The sequence below is a fragment of the Anastrepha obliqua genome, chromosome 1, assembly GCF_027943255.1.
Source record: "Anastrepha obliqua isolate idAnaObli1 chromosome 1, idAnaObli1_1.0, whole genome shotgun sequence".
Classification (NCBI taxonomy): Eukaryota; Metazoa; Arthropoda; class Insecta; order Diptera; family Tephritidae; genus Anastrepha; species Anastrepha obliqua.
In genome coordinates, this window is record NC_072892.1 from 173054541 (window position 1) to 173071856 (window position 17316).

At 36.9% G+C, this 17316-nt stretch overlaps 1 protein-coding gene across 2 annotated transcripts in view; it reads right to left on the reverse strand.

The window, feature by feature from the left end:
- Window positions 1-16663: 16663 nt before the first annotated feature.
- Window positions 16664-17316, reverse strand: part of LOC129241319 (uncharacterized) — a 69020-nt gene continuing 68367 nt past the window's right edge. For both annotated transcript variants that reach the window (XM_054877580.1, XM_054877588.1), the window contains exon 7: window positions 16664-17305. In XM_054877580.1, the coding sequence (XP_054733555.1) occupies window positions 17198-17305 (108 nt within the window). In that variant the 3' untranslated portion in view covers window positions 16664-17197. The remainder of the gene's footprint in view (window positions 17306-17316) is intronic.

Below are 17316 nucleotides of genomic sequence, written 5' to 3' on the forward strand. Positions count from 1 at the left end.
AATCATTTCACACACATATTCACACACTCGTCCAATAAATCGTTGTACAGACGGCAACGAAGAGTCATTGGTTGATTTCTTTCGTATATGACCAATACAATCTCAGTTTATTTTGTAAATATGTACATTCCTTGTTACGTCAGCCCCTCGGCTGATTCTGTCGCATTCGCTCAGAGCCGAATAACGATTTGTTATTGAGCACACCTTCTCAATTCTTTTCACCGTGAGGCACGATTGAACCAACACATGGGCAACAATGTAATCGATTAGAGGTGCCATGCCATAACTCTGTAGTCATAACTATAGTTGGCTAGATGGGAAACTCTTTTTCTCGTGAGAGCGCTAAAAATGTGCATTTCTTTATAAAATTCGTCAGTAATACCACACCGGAAGAAACATTGAATGGGTATTTTTTTTAACAAAAATTGGGAATTTTTAGTATATAGTGCGCGGTTGCCCTGTAGCCTTATATCACCCGTATAATATTATATAATAAAAATAAGTACAATCCATATGAAATTTGTACATAAATAAGCAAAAAATTCAAAAATTGATATGTAGAAGAAATTATTTAACATTGAAATACAAAAGTATGGTAATATAATAAAAATTTAGTAATGAACACGAAAAACATAAGTGTGAATAAATACATAAAATATTGCGATTTTTCATTATAAAATAAAAAGTGAATAATAATATCACAAAATTAGAGAATAATGAGATTGTGCCTATCGTAGTCCCGTTACTTTGCTTTTAGCGAATTTGAAAATATCAGCTGAGTTTCGTACAGTCACGCTAGTCCAATTGGTGAGCAGTGCGACTAGATTACCATTTTCGTAATTCAATTTCTAGCCTCGGATTTTTAGTTCAATATTCTTTCTATCAGCTTTGGTATAGACCAAGGGTAAATTGGGTAAAGAAGGCCAGTGTAGCCTTCTACTCTTGCAAATCTATGGGGACTTAAGCCACAGGTTGTGCTGTGGCTGTCCATTGCGTTTGCCAATTTTAACTTATGGATGCCTGACATCACCAGAGCATGTAAAACTTGCCTCAATGCTGCCCTGAATATCTTTTTTCGAATTTTACGTTATTTCCATCGCAGCTCGAAGTGCAACCAGGTTAAAGGAAAATGGCCTCTGGCGGCAATCTCTCAAGGGACATGGTAGCATTTTCGGGTAGTTAACACCGTATTTCTCCGAACTTCGAACATATCTCTCTATCCGCAAACTAGAGTTTGAGGATCGTGCTAGGGCAAATCTTTCCAAGTAGGCAGGATCGGATCAAGGGGAAAATCTGCAACGAAGCTTGCACCTCTGTCTTCACTGACGGCTCCAAGATGGAATCAGGAGTCGGGAGTTTTCTCTTAGTCAGTTTATCTATCTCCTTTAAAGTGCCGAGTACTGCTAGTGTTTTTCAAGCAGAAGTCTTTGCGATCCTGCAGGCATGCAAAATGCTTAGGGAACGCGGGGGCGAGGGAGTTATTAACATTTTCTCCGATAGTCAAGCCACGATCAAGGCTCTGACGACGCCATGGTGCAGAACGAAACTAGTAAACTCCTGTAAGGAGGAGATCAAATCTCTTGGCCGTGCAGGTAACATATCTCTGATCTGGGTTCCGGCACATAGGAACATAGAGGGAAATGAAATTGCTGATGAGCTTGCCAGACAGAATTGGCCTCAGAGACCTCCTACCTAAAGTTGTTAAAGGGGAATTGCACAAATTATTTCTCAGGAAAGCGCAGAAAAGATGGAGCTCTATTTCTTGGGCTATTTTGAAGACCCTTTGGCCCCAGTACAATACACGGAGATATCATTAGTTGAATTTCCAAGCTTATATTGTCGGTGTTAATGATAGTTTCTCCGTAAACGAAGCCACCTATTAGGTGACAAAACGCGAGTGGATTGATTGCTTCTTTGGTGACAAGCGATGACTCGTCTTGTTCTCGTTTACCTCTTGATACATTCGCTTCACTTCTTTATCCATTTCGAAAATTTAACGTTTTGGTTATTGTGACCGAATGCGAATTTAAACCGATGTGTATCGATGGCGGGTGAAGCGTTTAATTTAATTAGCACCCACTCAATACTCCGATCAAGCGAGTGTTAAAATGAAAATGGGTGTGAGTGCAAAAATGTATTATTGACAGAACGATTAATTGAAAGCAATTTTTTTTCCGACGTACATATGATTCTGAACTGTGTGATCTAATTTTGTTGTATATTTTTCATACTCACTATAGCAAATAATGCAGCGTGCAGTGACATCAAACGCGGATAATTTCGTTGCTGCGAGCTACGATTTAGATGATTTTGTTGTCGATGCCATCGCTGTCGAACTTATCTCAAAGAAAGATGCCGTTGTCGATCTGCTTGTCGAATTCGCACAAGGTGACAATGAGCTCACTGATGACGACAACGATAGCAGAGGCAGCACTGGCGCCAGTCAGTGTTATTGGTGTGCTTGGTGCGCTTAGCGGCAAATGCTTATATGAGTTGTGCAATGGAAGCCAATTGGTTACGATTGCATCTTCTCGTTCGGCAAAATTAGCTATCTCAATCTAGTGCATCACTTGCCCTCCTCTCCTCTGGTGTTGCGATCACAGCCAATACTATGGAATTTGAACTCGAAGTGCTGCTAGAAGGTGAACATTGGTTAGGCGCCATCGTAGCAACAACCTTTAGTTTGAATTGAATTTAAATTTATTTTGATAATTCGTTCGCAGTGGGATTTAAAATCCTAGATGTGGCCCACGAAACAATAGAGGTCATCTGAGGGTTTTTAAATATTTTGCATTTGCATATTGGTTTATTCATACATTAAGTGATTGTTTTTAAATAAAATATTTTCCCATTTTTAGCATTCGACAGTAAGTTAGATGTGAAATGTGCCAGAATAAACTATATATATGATTTTTAGTTAACTTGTATCGTTTTGTTCGATTTATTGGGAGTCATATTGGCCTGAAGTCATATTGTCCATGAGTCACGAGCGCCGAACTAAAAAGAAAAATTAAAATGATAAAAAATAAAAAATCCCCTGGTTTCGATATAATCACTGCAGAAATACTCAAGCATCTTCCACCTAAAAGCATCAAAATTCTCACTGGCATATTTTAAGTTTCATTACGTTCCTATTCTCTGGAAAACTGCAGAGGTTATTATGCTCCAAAAACCAGGCAAACCTGCAATCTATGTAGACCAACCTCGTATAGACCTATATCACTCCTACCAGTGATCTCAAAGCTATTTGAAAAGCTGTTTGAAAAGCTGTTGATTAAAAGACTCAATAAAATAATTGAACGAAAAAAAAATAATTCCTACACATAAGTTTGGTTTTCGAAGTAAACATTCTACAATCGACCAGGTACACAGGATCACGCACGAAATAGAAAACGCACTCGAAAATAAAAAAGTATGTTCTGGCGTATTCCTCGATGTGGCAAAGGCATTATATAAAGTTTGTCACACAGGTTTGCTTTTTAAACTAAAATTAATACTTCCTAAGCAATACTACGAAATCTTGGAGTCGTACTTATCAGATCGCTATTTTCGAGTCTAGCAAGATGATGCTTATTCAAGTCTTCGACAGGTAAATGTAGGAGTACCTCAAGGCAGCGTTCTTGGGCCTCTGCTGTACCTTATCTTTACACATGACCTACCGTCTGATCCTAATTACGTCATATCAACGTTTGCAGATGACACCGCCTTGATTGCAGTTGGTAAAACTGAAAACGAATCGACAGCCACATTACAAACCGCGTTAAATAAGATCTGCCAGTGGACTAATGCATGGAAAATTAAACTTAACCAAACAAAATCTGTACTCGTAGTTTTCACAAACACTAAAATACAACATGTACCACTATACATAGATGATCAACAGGTCCCATACTCAAACTATGCGAAGTAACTAGGTATGACACGTGACTGCAAACTTCGATGGAAAGAGCATGTCAAGAAAAAGAGGCAAGATTTGGACATCAAACTCAAAAACATGCAATGGCTCATGGGTAGAAGATCAGCTCTTACGATAGAAAACTGTTAATTTACAAGCAGATACTAAGGCCAGTATGGAGTTATGGTGCGCAGCTATGGGGGTGTGCCAGTCAAAGTACGAAAAACTAAATCCAACACTTCCAAAATAAGGTCCTTAGGTGCATTGTTAAAGCACCATGGTACTGCAGAAGTTCCGATATTGAGCGCGACCTTAAAATAAACTCCGTCAACACTGAAATCGCAAAGATTGCAGTTGCCCATAAAGAAAGACTAATAAACCACCAATGAAGAAGCACTTAATTTAGTTGAAACCATCGGATTAATACGAAGGCTCAGACGCACTAAACCTAGCGATCTCATACCTCCATAGAAATGCTTTATGTCATGTAGAGTGAAAATTGTGTAATGTTATCATAATTAAGTTGCTTGTTAGTCATTTGTAAATATTTGTGAACTAGTTGCAATAAAAAATAAAAATAAAAAAATATTGGCCTGAAGTTAGTTCCGTATAGCACTTACAATTTTAAAATTTAAGTTGAGAAATGATCGAAATCGGCAATGCTAGCAACGAAAACGAGACAATAGACGTATAAACCAGGGTTGCCTTACAACTATGGCTGTCTGACTTACCTTTGAAATTTATTCAACTTGTTTAGAGAACGGAAGAGCTGATAAATGGTAGTTTTGCTTCGAGTGCTCGTTTGCCAAAGTGCTTGCCCATTTGTTAAATTCGATGAATACCCCTATTAAGTGACAGAACTCCGTCGCTAACATCAAAACCGGCATCATTGCTCTCCAAGCCGGTGGTTGTCGACGTTATTTTGATGTTGCTGCAGCGACTACTGTCATTGCAATCGAATAATTTTTCATGGTTTTCTCATCAGAGGAATTAAAAATCGACCTCCAAGAATGAACACGGCTTTTAGCGACTTGATCAGCAACGATATTTATTGATACAATCGGCGATGCGCGTTAATTAACTTACATTTTTTAAGGCTACAAAGCAGCGATGATTAAAAGACAGGCATATTTGAGTTTATTGATGAATTAGTTCATAGTAATTAAGCCGTAAAAAAGAGCTTTTAATTGGCCTGTGAGAACAATATTAGAAATTTAGAAAAATATTTTTATAGCTATGCAAACTTCGTCATTAGAGTACAGTGACAGTGGTCACATTACTGATTTTCATAGAAGCCTTAGAAATCCGAAGAATAATTAAAATGTTGGAATAGATAAAAAGCTTGAGATGTTTGGCCGAACTCCTCCTCCTATTAGTGGCGTGCGCCTTGATGTTGTTCCACAAATGGCCAAACACTTAACAGAAGGGTACGCGCCAATTATTTATTTTATTTTTTTTAAATCTTGAGACTATGATTTTCAAACATGAAATTTTTTTTTGTACTATGACACAACAAGAGACTTTTTCTAAATAATTATATGTTACGTAAAATAAAGTGAGAAACCTATGCAGTTTTTTTATTACTTCATTAAGATTGTAAGGTGAGAAAAAAAATTAGAAAATTAGTAAGATGGTTTTGTAAAATTTTTTTATTTTATTTATTTTTTTTTTAATTTTCTTGAATACTGATTTTCATTAAAATTATATATATATATATTTTTTTTTCAATTTATACATTTTTTTATTTATACATTAAAATAATATATATTTTTTATTTATTTTAATCATTTAAAATGTCGGATGTAAACTCAATTCATCCAGGAAGGTCGCAGCGGGGCTTCTCAATCGGCGGGCATTGTAGCATCGCCGGCAAACACCAAAAATTTTTTTGTTTATTAAATTCATAATTTCTATATAAATTTAAAAAAATGGGGGAAAAAATTCGCGGAAATGCTTAAAAAAAATAATTTTAGAGCGAATTTTCCCATTCTTTTTCTTCGAAAAAAATATTTTTTCGACAAATTTTCGAAAATTTGAAACACATAGAAGTTAACATCAAAAAAAAAGATGTGTGCAAAATTTCAGGAAGATCGGTCAATAACTTTTCGAGTTATCGTGTACGCCAATTCGAAAAATATAGTTTTGAGAAAAACGCGTCTGAAGTCGGCAACGTAACTATACCTCTCCCAGCGCTCGAACGCAAAGAAGAGAGTCGTCACGGTTGACGATCTATAATATAAGAAATACTTAAATTTAGGTTCTAAAATTTTTTTGACACATTCTTAAAGGATTTTATATTAAAATTTTATGAAAAACAAAAAAAAAAAAAAGAAATTTCGAAATTTCACAGGTATTTGTCTTCTTAAAATATATTTGAATTCCAAAAATCTTACCAAAACCATATATACATATTAAAGTGGTGCACAAATGACTTGCTTATTACAAAGCAACAAGTCACACATTGCATGTGACACTGTTTGTGAAGACAAAAAGCAATGTAGGCACACAACTTGAACAGCAACGAAGAAAAACTGTCTTCAACAAGCAATACTACTTCGGCTCTATCGACAGTGCACGAATTGCACGACGCTGCTTATATGCTTGCATGGCAATGGTAGGAAAACATTCTCATACAAGCTTTGCCGAAAGACATCAAGTACAATGTGTGAATTGGTGTCATATGTATGTATGTACGTAGTGTATATTAGCAGGCAAAGTGTAAGTTACATTCAAATATTAATCAGAATTTAATTTTTATTCTACAAAACCATCATACCAAACATTAACTGCCTATTTGATTTTAAAATATCAGGAATTCATGTAAGTAAATAATCCACATTTGACACAATTCACTTGTTTGAATTGAATTGTTTTTCATTGCCTTTCAGTGTCATTGCTTTTCTTGCTATCTTGCCGAAATATGTGTGTTGTGATAATGCTGAGAGAGAAACAAGTCATACAAAAGCATGATTTGGTTTTCTCTCTAGCTGCTATTGCCTGTTACTGTTAGTTGAGAACAAAACACTGCATTGTTGTGTGAATTTAGCAAATGACTTGAAAGCACATATATGTCGACTTGTGCACCACTTTAATACATATGCTATACCCATACTATCCTACTCATTTGGGATCATACGTTGGTCTAACACGGATCTCAACAGCATAGAAATAGTAACTAGAAAAGAGATGACAAAATATAGAAAGCTACATCCAAAATCATGCATACAACGAAATGCAATCCCAAGAGTAGAAGGAGGAAGAGGCTTTATAGACATTCACAATCTGCACAACAATCACATAAATAATCTCAAACAATTTTGCCGAAATCAAAAATCTAATCTACATAGAGCAATAGTTATAGCAGACAGAAACTTTTCCCCACCAAACCTTCACAACAGAGACCATATAATAACATGTACAACAATAGACGAAAAAAAAAAACAATTTGGGCACAGAGAACCTGGCTACAAAAAGGAGAACTTTATCCTGAAACTGAAGGATTTGCGATCGCTATTCAGGATCATGTTATCCTCATAAAAATTTACCAAAAATACATTTTGAAAGATCCCAACGTCTTAGATGATAAATGCCGCAGATGCCGAATGCACGCAGAAACGATAGACCACATAATCACAGGATATCCTGTACTTGCCGGTACCGAATACACAGAAAGGCATAATATAGTCACAAAAATTCTACACCAAGAAATAGCAAAGCAATTACAACTGTTGCAAAACGAGGAAAAAACGAGGAGTGGCGTGGGATAAGAATAATAATAAAAAAAAGCTAATAAAAGTACAAATAATAATAATCATAATTTAGTTCTTGCAGAGTTCCTATTTCACGAAAATCCATTGCAAAAGGGTAAACACTAATTTCTAACACTTAATTGCTGTCCTACGGATAATTAAAACTACACCATTACACAATCGCCCCTAAAGGATTTAAATATAAAATCCGAATAACGCAGGAGGAGCCGCATTAAAAACCTCGCAAAGAGCTACTTAGTATCTGCTCGCAATTAAATGCTGAAGGTAAAACATTTCTGTGACGAAGTTGAATAGAAGAGCGCAAATATATAGAAAATGCATTGGAAAGTAACAGGCAGGTGAGAAGAAATGAATGGAAAAAGGGAAGCGACGCTGTGGTCAAATAACCTCACCGTGAAACACTTTCAATGAATGCGCCAGCTATTGAGCGGATATATGCAAATGCTCAGCATTGAATGAGGGAAGTTCTGATTAAATTGCGCACAATGAATGAAAACGATGAAAGGACTAAGCATTGACAAATTACATTTCTTGCCCTTCTTTATGCATTATTTCATTACGAAATTGCTTTTATTGCTGCTGGCAGGGCTGGGGGCACATTGACAGCTTTCATAAATGCTCGAACCCTATGGCCAACAGCGGAAAGAGAAATATTCCCTCAAGCCACAAGCAAATTTTGAAATTATTCAAATTTGTAAATTCAGAATTTCTGGTTTGAGTGATAAACAAGAATCTGTTTTTATTAGGAATTAAACGTGTTTCTTTGTTTGTAAATAATATTCTGGTTTATTACATTTTTTTGTTTTTTAACTTTTTAAGCAATTCAATAGCATTTTTTATACAGAAAAGTGGTCACTTTAATCCCAGTAGTATATCACAGGTAGACCGCTTTTGTAGAACAAAAGTTTTGTCCAGCAAAGTCAAATCGAGTATGAGCGTTGGCAGACAACGCATTTATAAGTCCGTATTTACACGCGAGGTGTGGCTGTTAAATAACGTGACTGAAGTTTTAAAACATTTACCTTTGATTTAATGGATATTTATTTTGTATGTATTCATATACCTGTTTTTTTAGAGTGGCTCACGGTATATAAATATTGGACGTACAGATCTTTATATTACTTCTAAAAAGTATTGTAAGTCAATTTAGGATATACAGTTTACTCTCAATATTCTAGAAGAATTTTATAAAAAATTTTGTGGAACACATCAACGCCGCAGCTTCCTTTTTTACAAGCCAATTCGTCCACTGTTTTAAGAAAAGATCAAAATATACATTTACATAAGGGAATAAGTTCATAGCGTTTTTTTATATTTTTTTTTATTTTACAACGATTTGTTTGCTGTTTGGCAAAGGGTAATAATTCATTCGATTGAACTCTTTCTGCTCTACAAAACTAAGTTAATTGAATTTTTCAGTTATTTAAATTTTTATAAGTTTTGAGGCTTCGATGGATCACCCAGGAGGCAAAACCCAGCATTTTCGACACCTGCTCTTCTTTGCTTTTCATCGAGGCCAAAAAGCTACCGAAGCAACCCGCGACATTTGCCACGTGTATGGAGAAGGTGGCATAAGCGAGTTTACAGCACGGAAATGGTTTGCAAAGTCGATCACACATCCCGCAGCGGAAGACCTTCCGAATTCCATGAAGAACGTCTCAAATAACTTTTGAAGGAGAACTAAACCAGTCCTGAATTGGCACAAACTAGTCCTGAATTGGCACAAAAAAAACAAACTACGATCATAAAACGATTCTCAATCACCTTTATTTAATGGGATTTACCAAAAAATGGGGAGCCTGGGTTCCTCACGAACTCAACGAAAACAAGAAAAAATCAGCTTCAAATTGCGTCTCATCATCTCGCCCGCCATCGAGCAACACGTAGTCATAAACAGCGCTTTTTGTACCGAATCGTCAGGGGAGATGCGAAAAGGACAGGAGTGGGTGGTTCCAGGAGATGCACCAAAGCCGAGAGTCAAGCCGGCTCTTCATCCAAAGAAGATCAGTATATGTGTTTGGTGGGACTAGGAAGGCATGGTGCACTGGGAAACACTCGAAAAGAATGCCACGGTCGACAAGCTCTACGAGTATATTGCCCAGCTACACCGTGTGAATGAGGCTATTCGACTGAAAAGACATGATCGACCATTACTCCTTCACGACAAGTGGGTTTTTGGTGGAAAAACATCAACAGATTGGTCGAGAGGTGGGAGGAGATTGCAAACAGGAAGTGCGAATATATAATTGACTAGCAAACCCGGCCCCCTTCGCTGGGCACACTAAAATAGAATAGATATGGTTTAGAACAGAAAATATATGGTTTTCGTATTATTTATTTCTTTATTCTTTATTCAAGCGCTTTGGCATAAACAATATTTTTTGTTTTTCTATTTGTTTTTGAGTAAATATAAAATATAAATTGAAAATCAGGAAAAAAGAAGATTGTTTTTAAATTTCAAATCAACGCATATGAATAAACAATCGTCTTTTTTCCTGATCATCCATGAATTTTTCGTTTCAATTTATATATTTAAGCATTGGAGCTTTTTTAACCATTATCCATTTATATTTTTCAAAAAAAAAAAACGAAAAAAAATTGTTTTTCCACGAACACATAATTTCATTCGGATTTCACATTAAATTCTCAAATTTCGTAAGAAATTATTCACTGTTCCAAAATCCACTCCAAAAAAATTCACAAACAATTTTTACATGTTGCACTTACGTTTTTTCCTTATGGCATCCAAATCAGAAAGAAATATTGACACATTGTAACTCACACTGTCAATTTGACAGTTCAGTTCCGCCCCAAGCGTTAAAAAAGTAAGCGACATTATGGCTGGCTCAAAAGAACGCTGTACCCGTTGTCACTGCTCCGAATTACAACCAAACTTTACAAAACCCATTTTCAATACTTACTTAACAATGTGCGTAAGTTTGGTTTAATTCGGTTCAAAGACACGGCGGGTCTACGTTTTGGCATATATTTCGAGACCCTAGACATCAATAGGTATGAAAATTACCCTGTATTAAAGCACTTATCAACAGCTTTCATTTGATACCTATATTGTACATACACAACCAAAGGTTACCCGGGTCCACGTTTTGACCTATATCTCCAGACCCCAGTCACGGAGCGGCATGAAAAATACTCTGTACGAAGGCATTCACCAACAGCTTTCATTTGATACCCATATTGTACATACACAACCAAAGGTTACCCGGGTCCACGTTTTGACCTATATCTCGAGACCCCAGTCACGGAGCGGCATGAAAAATACTCTGTACTAAGGCATTCACCAACAGCTTCAGTTTGATACCCATATTGTACATACACGTCCGAATGTTACCCGGGTCCACGTTTTGACCTATATCTCGAGACCCCAGTCACGTAGCGGCATGAAAAATACTCTGTACTAAGGCATTCACCAACAGCTTTCATTTGATACCCATATTGTACATACACAACCAAAGGTTACCCGGGTCCACGTTTTGACCTATATCTCGAGACCCCAGTCACGGAGCGGCATGAAAAATACTCTGTACTAAAGCATTCACCAACAGCTTCAATTTGATACCCATATTGTACATACACATCCGAAGGTTACCCGGGTCCACGTTTTGACCTATATCTCGAGCCCTATCCACCAATAGGTATCCAAACTATTTGGAAACCATCTTCAATACCTCCTTAACAATGTGTGTAAGTTTGGTTTAATTCGGTGCAAAGACACGGCGGGTCCACGTTTTGGCATATATTTCCAGACCCTAGTCATCAATAGGTATGAAAATTACCCCGTATTAAAGCACTTATCAACAGCTTTCATTTGATACCCATATTGTACATACACAACCAAAGGTTACCCGGCTCCACGTTTTGACCTATATCTCGAGACCCCAGTCACGGAGCGGCATGAAAAATACTCTGTACTAAAGCATTCACCAACAGCTTCCATTTGATACCCATATTGTACATACACATCCGAAGGTTACCCGGATCCACGTTTTGACCTATATCTCGAGCCCTATCCACCAATAGGTATCCAAACTATACGGAAACCATCTTCAATACCTTCTTAACAATGTGTGTAAGTTTGGTTTAATTCGGTGCAGACACGGCCGGTTAGCGAACACATACAAAAAGTTGACTTTATTTTATATATAAGATTTTTTTCAGTTTGTGTCCGAAAAATCCAAATATCTTACGGAACCCTATTTTTTCCAAAATAAAATGTAATCCATGTTACTCCTGGATAATGTAGTTTTCGAATGGTGAAAGAATTTTTAAAATCGGTCCAGTAGTTTTTGAGCCTATTCGTTACAAACAAACAAACAAACAAACAAACAAACAAAGTTTTCCTCTTTATAATATTAGTATAGATTAACTTATTGATATAATTATTGTTTTTTCTTTAAATAAAAGTCTTCTGTAAAAATGCTACGTACTTATTCCCCAAGCTAATATACATTTAATTAGCCTTTACAATCTTTATTAGGTTTTTGGCCAAGCCCCACCATTCATGCGTACTCATTTCTCTTTCTTGATTCTGCGCTAACCGATTACTTGATTTTTGCCGATTTTAACAAAGCGCACCAGTCGTATCTTTCTTGTGCTAACCGGCGCCAGTTGGAAATACCAAGTGAAGTAAAGTTCTTCTCTACCTGATCTTTCCAACGCAGAGGAGGCCTTCCACCAGCTGATACCGCATTGCATGCTTTCAGAGCCTGAGCGTTTGTAAGCATTCGGACGAGATGTTCCAGCCAACGTAGCCGCTGGATCTTTATTCGCTGCGCTATGTCTATGTCGTCGTAAAGCTCATACAGCTGATCGTTCCATCGCCTGCGATATTCGCCGATGCCAACGTGCAAAGGTCAAAAACCCTTCCGCAGAATCTTTCTCTCAAACACTCCAAGCGTCGCTTCATCGGATGCTGTCATCGTCCACGCTTCTGGGCCATACGTTAGAACAGGCATGATGAGAGCCTTACAAAGTGTTAGTTTTGCTCGTCGAGAGAGGACTTTACTACTCACTTACCTACTTACCATTATGCAAAGTAGCTGTTGTTGTCAAGTGCCATCATTCGTTGGCTTTCAGGCTGACATTGTTATTGGTGTTAATGCCGATTCCTAAATATACGAAGTATTTTACAACCTCGAAATCATAACTGTTAACAGTGATGTGGATGCCCATAAGCGAGTGCGCCCTGTGCCTGAGCGATTAAATCTGCGGGTCGCCGATCTTTTCCAACGTCAGGTTAAAGAAGTCACATGACAGAGTGACTCTGTCTAAAACCTGTATCAAACGGCTCGAAAAGGTGCTTATTAATTCTGACTGCGCTGCTGGTATTGAGCAACGTAATTTTCCATCGCCGCATTAGTTTTGCGGGGATATCAAATTCAGACATCTTGACATATAGGCAAATGTTTTTCGTGCTGTCGAATACAGCTTTGAAGCCGACAAAAAGATGGCGTGTGGAGGATGATGGTTCCATATGTAGAAGTTCACGCAAGTGTAGAAAGTCACTGATTGCCATTCACTTGGGAGTGGCCAGGACGATTCTTCTACAATTGGTCCACGCAGCTCACAACTTCCGAGCTTAGCCTAAGTATCCTCTGGGTAGCTGCCGAATACCCGTTCGAGAGCGAGCTAATGTGAGAAGGCGAAGCAACTCAGGATAGCTGGTTGTGCGCTTTGTTTCTGACCCGCAACGTAAGATTAACCCCAATGAAAACACGAACAAAGTCTCGGATGAGAACCGGATTAGATTAGCGAAGTAAATAAGGTGCAATTGTCAATGAAGCCTATCAACAGATAGAACTGATAGAAACATGATGATCTCTGTTGAGTTGAAGAAGATAAAACTTCTCTTAGTTAGCCCAATAAATAAATGAAAATTGGTTACTGTGTTTTAATATTTTCCTGTGAGAGGAATTTCGAGCTTTGCAAATTTTATTTATATATTTTATATATTTATTTATTATACACAATTTTCATAATTTTCCTTTTGAATACAATTTAATTATTGCTGCTTTGGTAAATAGATGCTATTATGTTCATAATTTGTTGTTGTTTGCTTAAAATGTAATACCACAGTTGTAGAGTTAATTTTAGATGTTTGTATCTATGTATGCATCTGTGTGTGTATGTATGTATGCATGTATATAAATGTGTGTGTCTGTGTGTGTATTTGAGTTTTATACGCTTAAGTAATTACTACTATACACTTGACTGGTTTATTTGTTCACTTAACGGTTATTTGCTCACAATGCGCTTTGTTCTTGAATGATTTACATTTGTCTGTTTCTTTGTCATTTATATGTCGATAATATACGAATTAAAATTGGTTTTACATAATATTTAGTATTTAGGTAAGAAGTAGTACTGTAAGTATAAGTAAATTATAATTTATAGCATATTTATAGGAATTGTAAAGTAATATGGCATTCTTACAATGCACAGTGGGTGGAACGGTTAGTAATGGGCTGGAAGTAGTTCATAATTCATATAAATTTAAAGGGAACTTAAGACGTCTATATTAAAGCTATAATAGGCTTGAGTATAATACGAAATACTCTGATTTTTTTAACTTTAATACATTTAAGATTTATTCAATATTCAAAATTGCGGTTTAGATATTTGAAGTGTTAGCTTTTTCTTAAGACTGAATTTTGTTTTTTAATTTTTTCGGAAAAAATATACATATTATTTTTTTGAATTTGCCAAAACTTAAAAAAAAAATTTTTTTTTAATTTTTTGGAGCTGTCAAAAAAAATTTTTTTTTGTTATTTTCGAAATCGTACTTTTCCAAATTTTTTTTAAATTTTTTGGAGCTGTCAAAAAAATTTTTATTTTTGTTATTTTTGAAATCGTACTTTTCCAAATTTATCAACTTTCCCCGTTTCTAAAAAACAAAGAAAAAACCCATTCCTCAACCCCAAAAACTTATCCTTTCCATCCTTACTCCCGCACAATAGTCAGCGCATTATTTGCATTGCGGCTGCTAAAACAAGCAAAAAACAAAGAAAAAACACAGTTACATATTGCATCAGTAGCGACAGCAAGAGGAAGCGGGCTACCGCGGCAATAGCGCAGACACATCAAATTTAGCCAAGTCCTCAACCTTCTGTGCGATCCTTCTGGCCGAAAAATGTGAAACACAGATGGCGCTTTAACCAGTAAGAAGGCGTTGTTCCTAAGAAACGATAGGTGGGCATTCCCACTACTTAGGACTGGTAGCGGCAGGTTAACCTACCAGAAATCAAAAGAGTCTTGTCGAGGCCCTAACACATTTTCAAGGGGTAGGCGTCTGGAGACTGAGAGGGCCAGTTCAATACTGGGACGCCATTTTCTTGCTTTGTTGTTTCTCAATGTTTTTCAGAGAGTAGTTGTTTCGATGATGTGGGACGGTAGGATATGTTCGTCTTCTTTAGTCGACATTCGATGATGTTAATACTCACATCTATTTTCTTTTAAGCAAGCACTGATCGTGCTTGGCGCAGTCACAAATAAGAGTCCCGCTTAAAAGGTTGTACAATAACTTTATCCTGCTTTTTTGTCGTCACTCGCTTCAACTCGCGCTCGAAAAAGTCTTCAACATTTTTGTACATTTTAAACCGCTGATTCCGCATCAGAACAAACTTTTTTGATTTTCTAATGACTTTTTTAGCCGCGGCTTAAGAGATTTTCGGCCCTGTCGAAGGCGTACATAAAAATACCGTCTCAAAACGCTTTGGCGTACTTCTCACTCATTGTTCTTTGATTGCTTTTACGGGAAAGTTTCGAACGACACTAACCTGAGTTAGCACTGGCGTCGTAGCCCTTGAGTGGGACTATTACACAGCAAAAAGCAGAACGAAATATATTGGGTAGTCGAAAAAGTCTTTTCGTATTTCTAATCAAACTTCAACTCATTTTTTTTTATATTTATAATGAACTTTATTAAACCAAATATGTACCATTTTGGTCGACCACCTTTTGCCATTTTTCTTCTAGAGACATTATTCCATCAGTGTAAAACTTTTGTGGTTTCTCGGCGAAAAACTGCGACAAGTAATTTTCACAGGCTTCTCTTGAAGCCAACTTTACTCCATTAAGGGAGTTCTGCATTGACCGAAACAAATGGTAGTCCGATGGTGCGAGGTCAGGGCTATATGGTGGATGCATCAAAACTTCCCAGCCAAGCTCTCCCAGTTTTTGCCGAGTCATCAAAGATGTGTGTGGCCTAGCGTTGTCCTGATGGAAGACGACGCCCTTTCAGCTGATCAGTTCTGGCCGTTTTTTTTCGATTGCTTGCTTCAATCTCATCAGTTGTTGACAGTAAAGTGTAGAATCAATCGTTCGAGCAGGTTGGAGCAGCTCATAGTGGATGATTCCTTTCCGATCCCACCAAACTCACAGCATAACCTTTCGAGGCGTCAATCCTGGCTTTGCGACCACTTGTTGAGCTTCACCACGATGCACCATGATCTTTTTCGCACATTATTGTCGTATTTGATCCACTTTTCGTCTCCTGTAACCTTCAGAAATGGTTCGATTTCATTTCGTTTCAGCAAAGAATCGCAGAAGTTAATTCGGTCTATTAAATTTTTTACAGACAATTCATGTGGTACCCAAACATCGAGCTTCTTTTTGTAACCAGCTTTTTTAAATGGTTCAAAACCGTTTGATGATGAATGTTTAGTGCCTTGGCGATGTCATGGCAGCTTATGTGACAGTCCTGGTCAATCTTTTCCATAATTTCATCGATTTTTTCAACGATAGGTCGACCGGAGCGATGTGCATCTTTCACATCGAAAATTCCAGAACGGAAGCGAGCGAACCATTGTTGTGCTACACGAACTGATACAGCATCGTCTCCGTAAACTTCACAAATTGCATTGATGGCTTGCGTGGCGTTCTTCCCTTTTTTATACAAAAATTTCAAAATATAGCGAATTTCTTTATTATTTTCACTCATTTTTGAGCAGCTATAACTTTTTTTCAACTTCTCCGAAATTAATTTTTGTTTTGGTTAAATGAAGCTTAAAATGTCACCTTTCTAACACCTTATGATATGACACAATGTGATTGGCAGCACTGGAGATAGATGACTCCAACGACATCTATTGACAAAATACGAAAAGACTTTTTCGACTACCCAATATCTTGAAGCTACAAGAAAAAAATCGGTTCTTTTTTTTCTTACATAGACCGTACTTCTGGCTTTTAGAAAAAAAAAATTCTCTCTGGGTTGCTTCGCCCACTGTGCACTGTAGTCATAGTTATGGCTATGCAACAATATTAAGTAAAAATCGCGTCAATATTTTACATACTTCCCACGCTCTACATAAGCACTTTTTAATTTAACTATATATATATTTTTTTAACTAAATGTTACGTATTTTTTATTGCAAAAACATTAAATACTTTTTTTTTTCTTTTAATTTGCTTACTCGAAGGCGTTCTAGATTTAACAATTCAATATAGTTGCACTGAAATAAATAGCTACTGTGTGATAATTCTTTAATTCACGCTTTTGAATGTTAAGAGGTCATAGTTCCACATTTGAGGTAAAAGTAGTATCTATTGTTTCGACGGTGTCACTTGCAGTAGCATTGCAATTCGTTGCCGACATCCACTCAAAGTCTTTTATAGTTGCCTGTTTCAGGA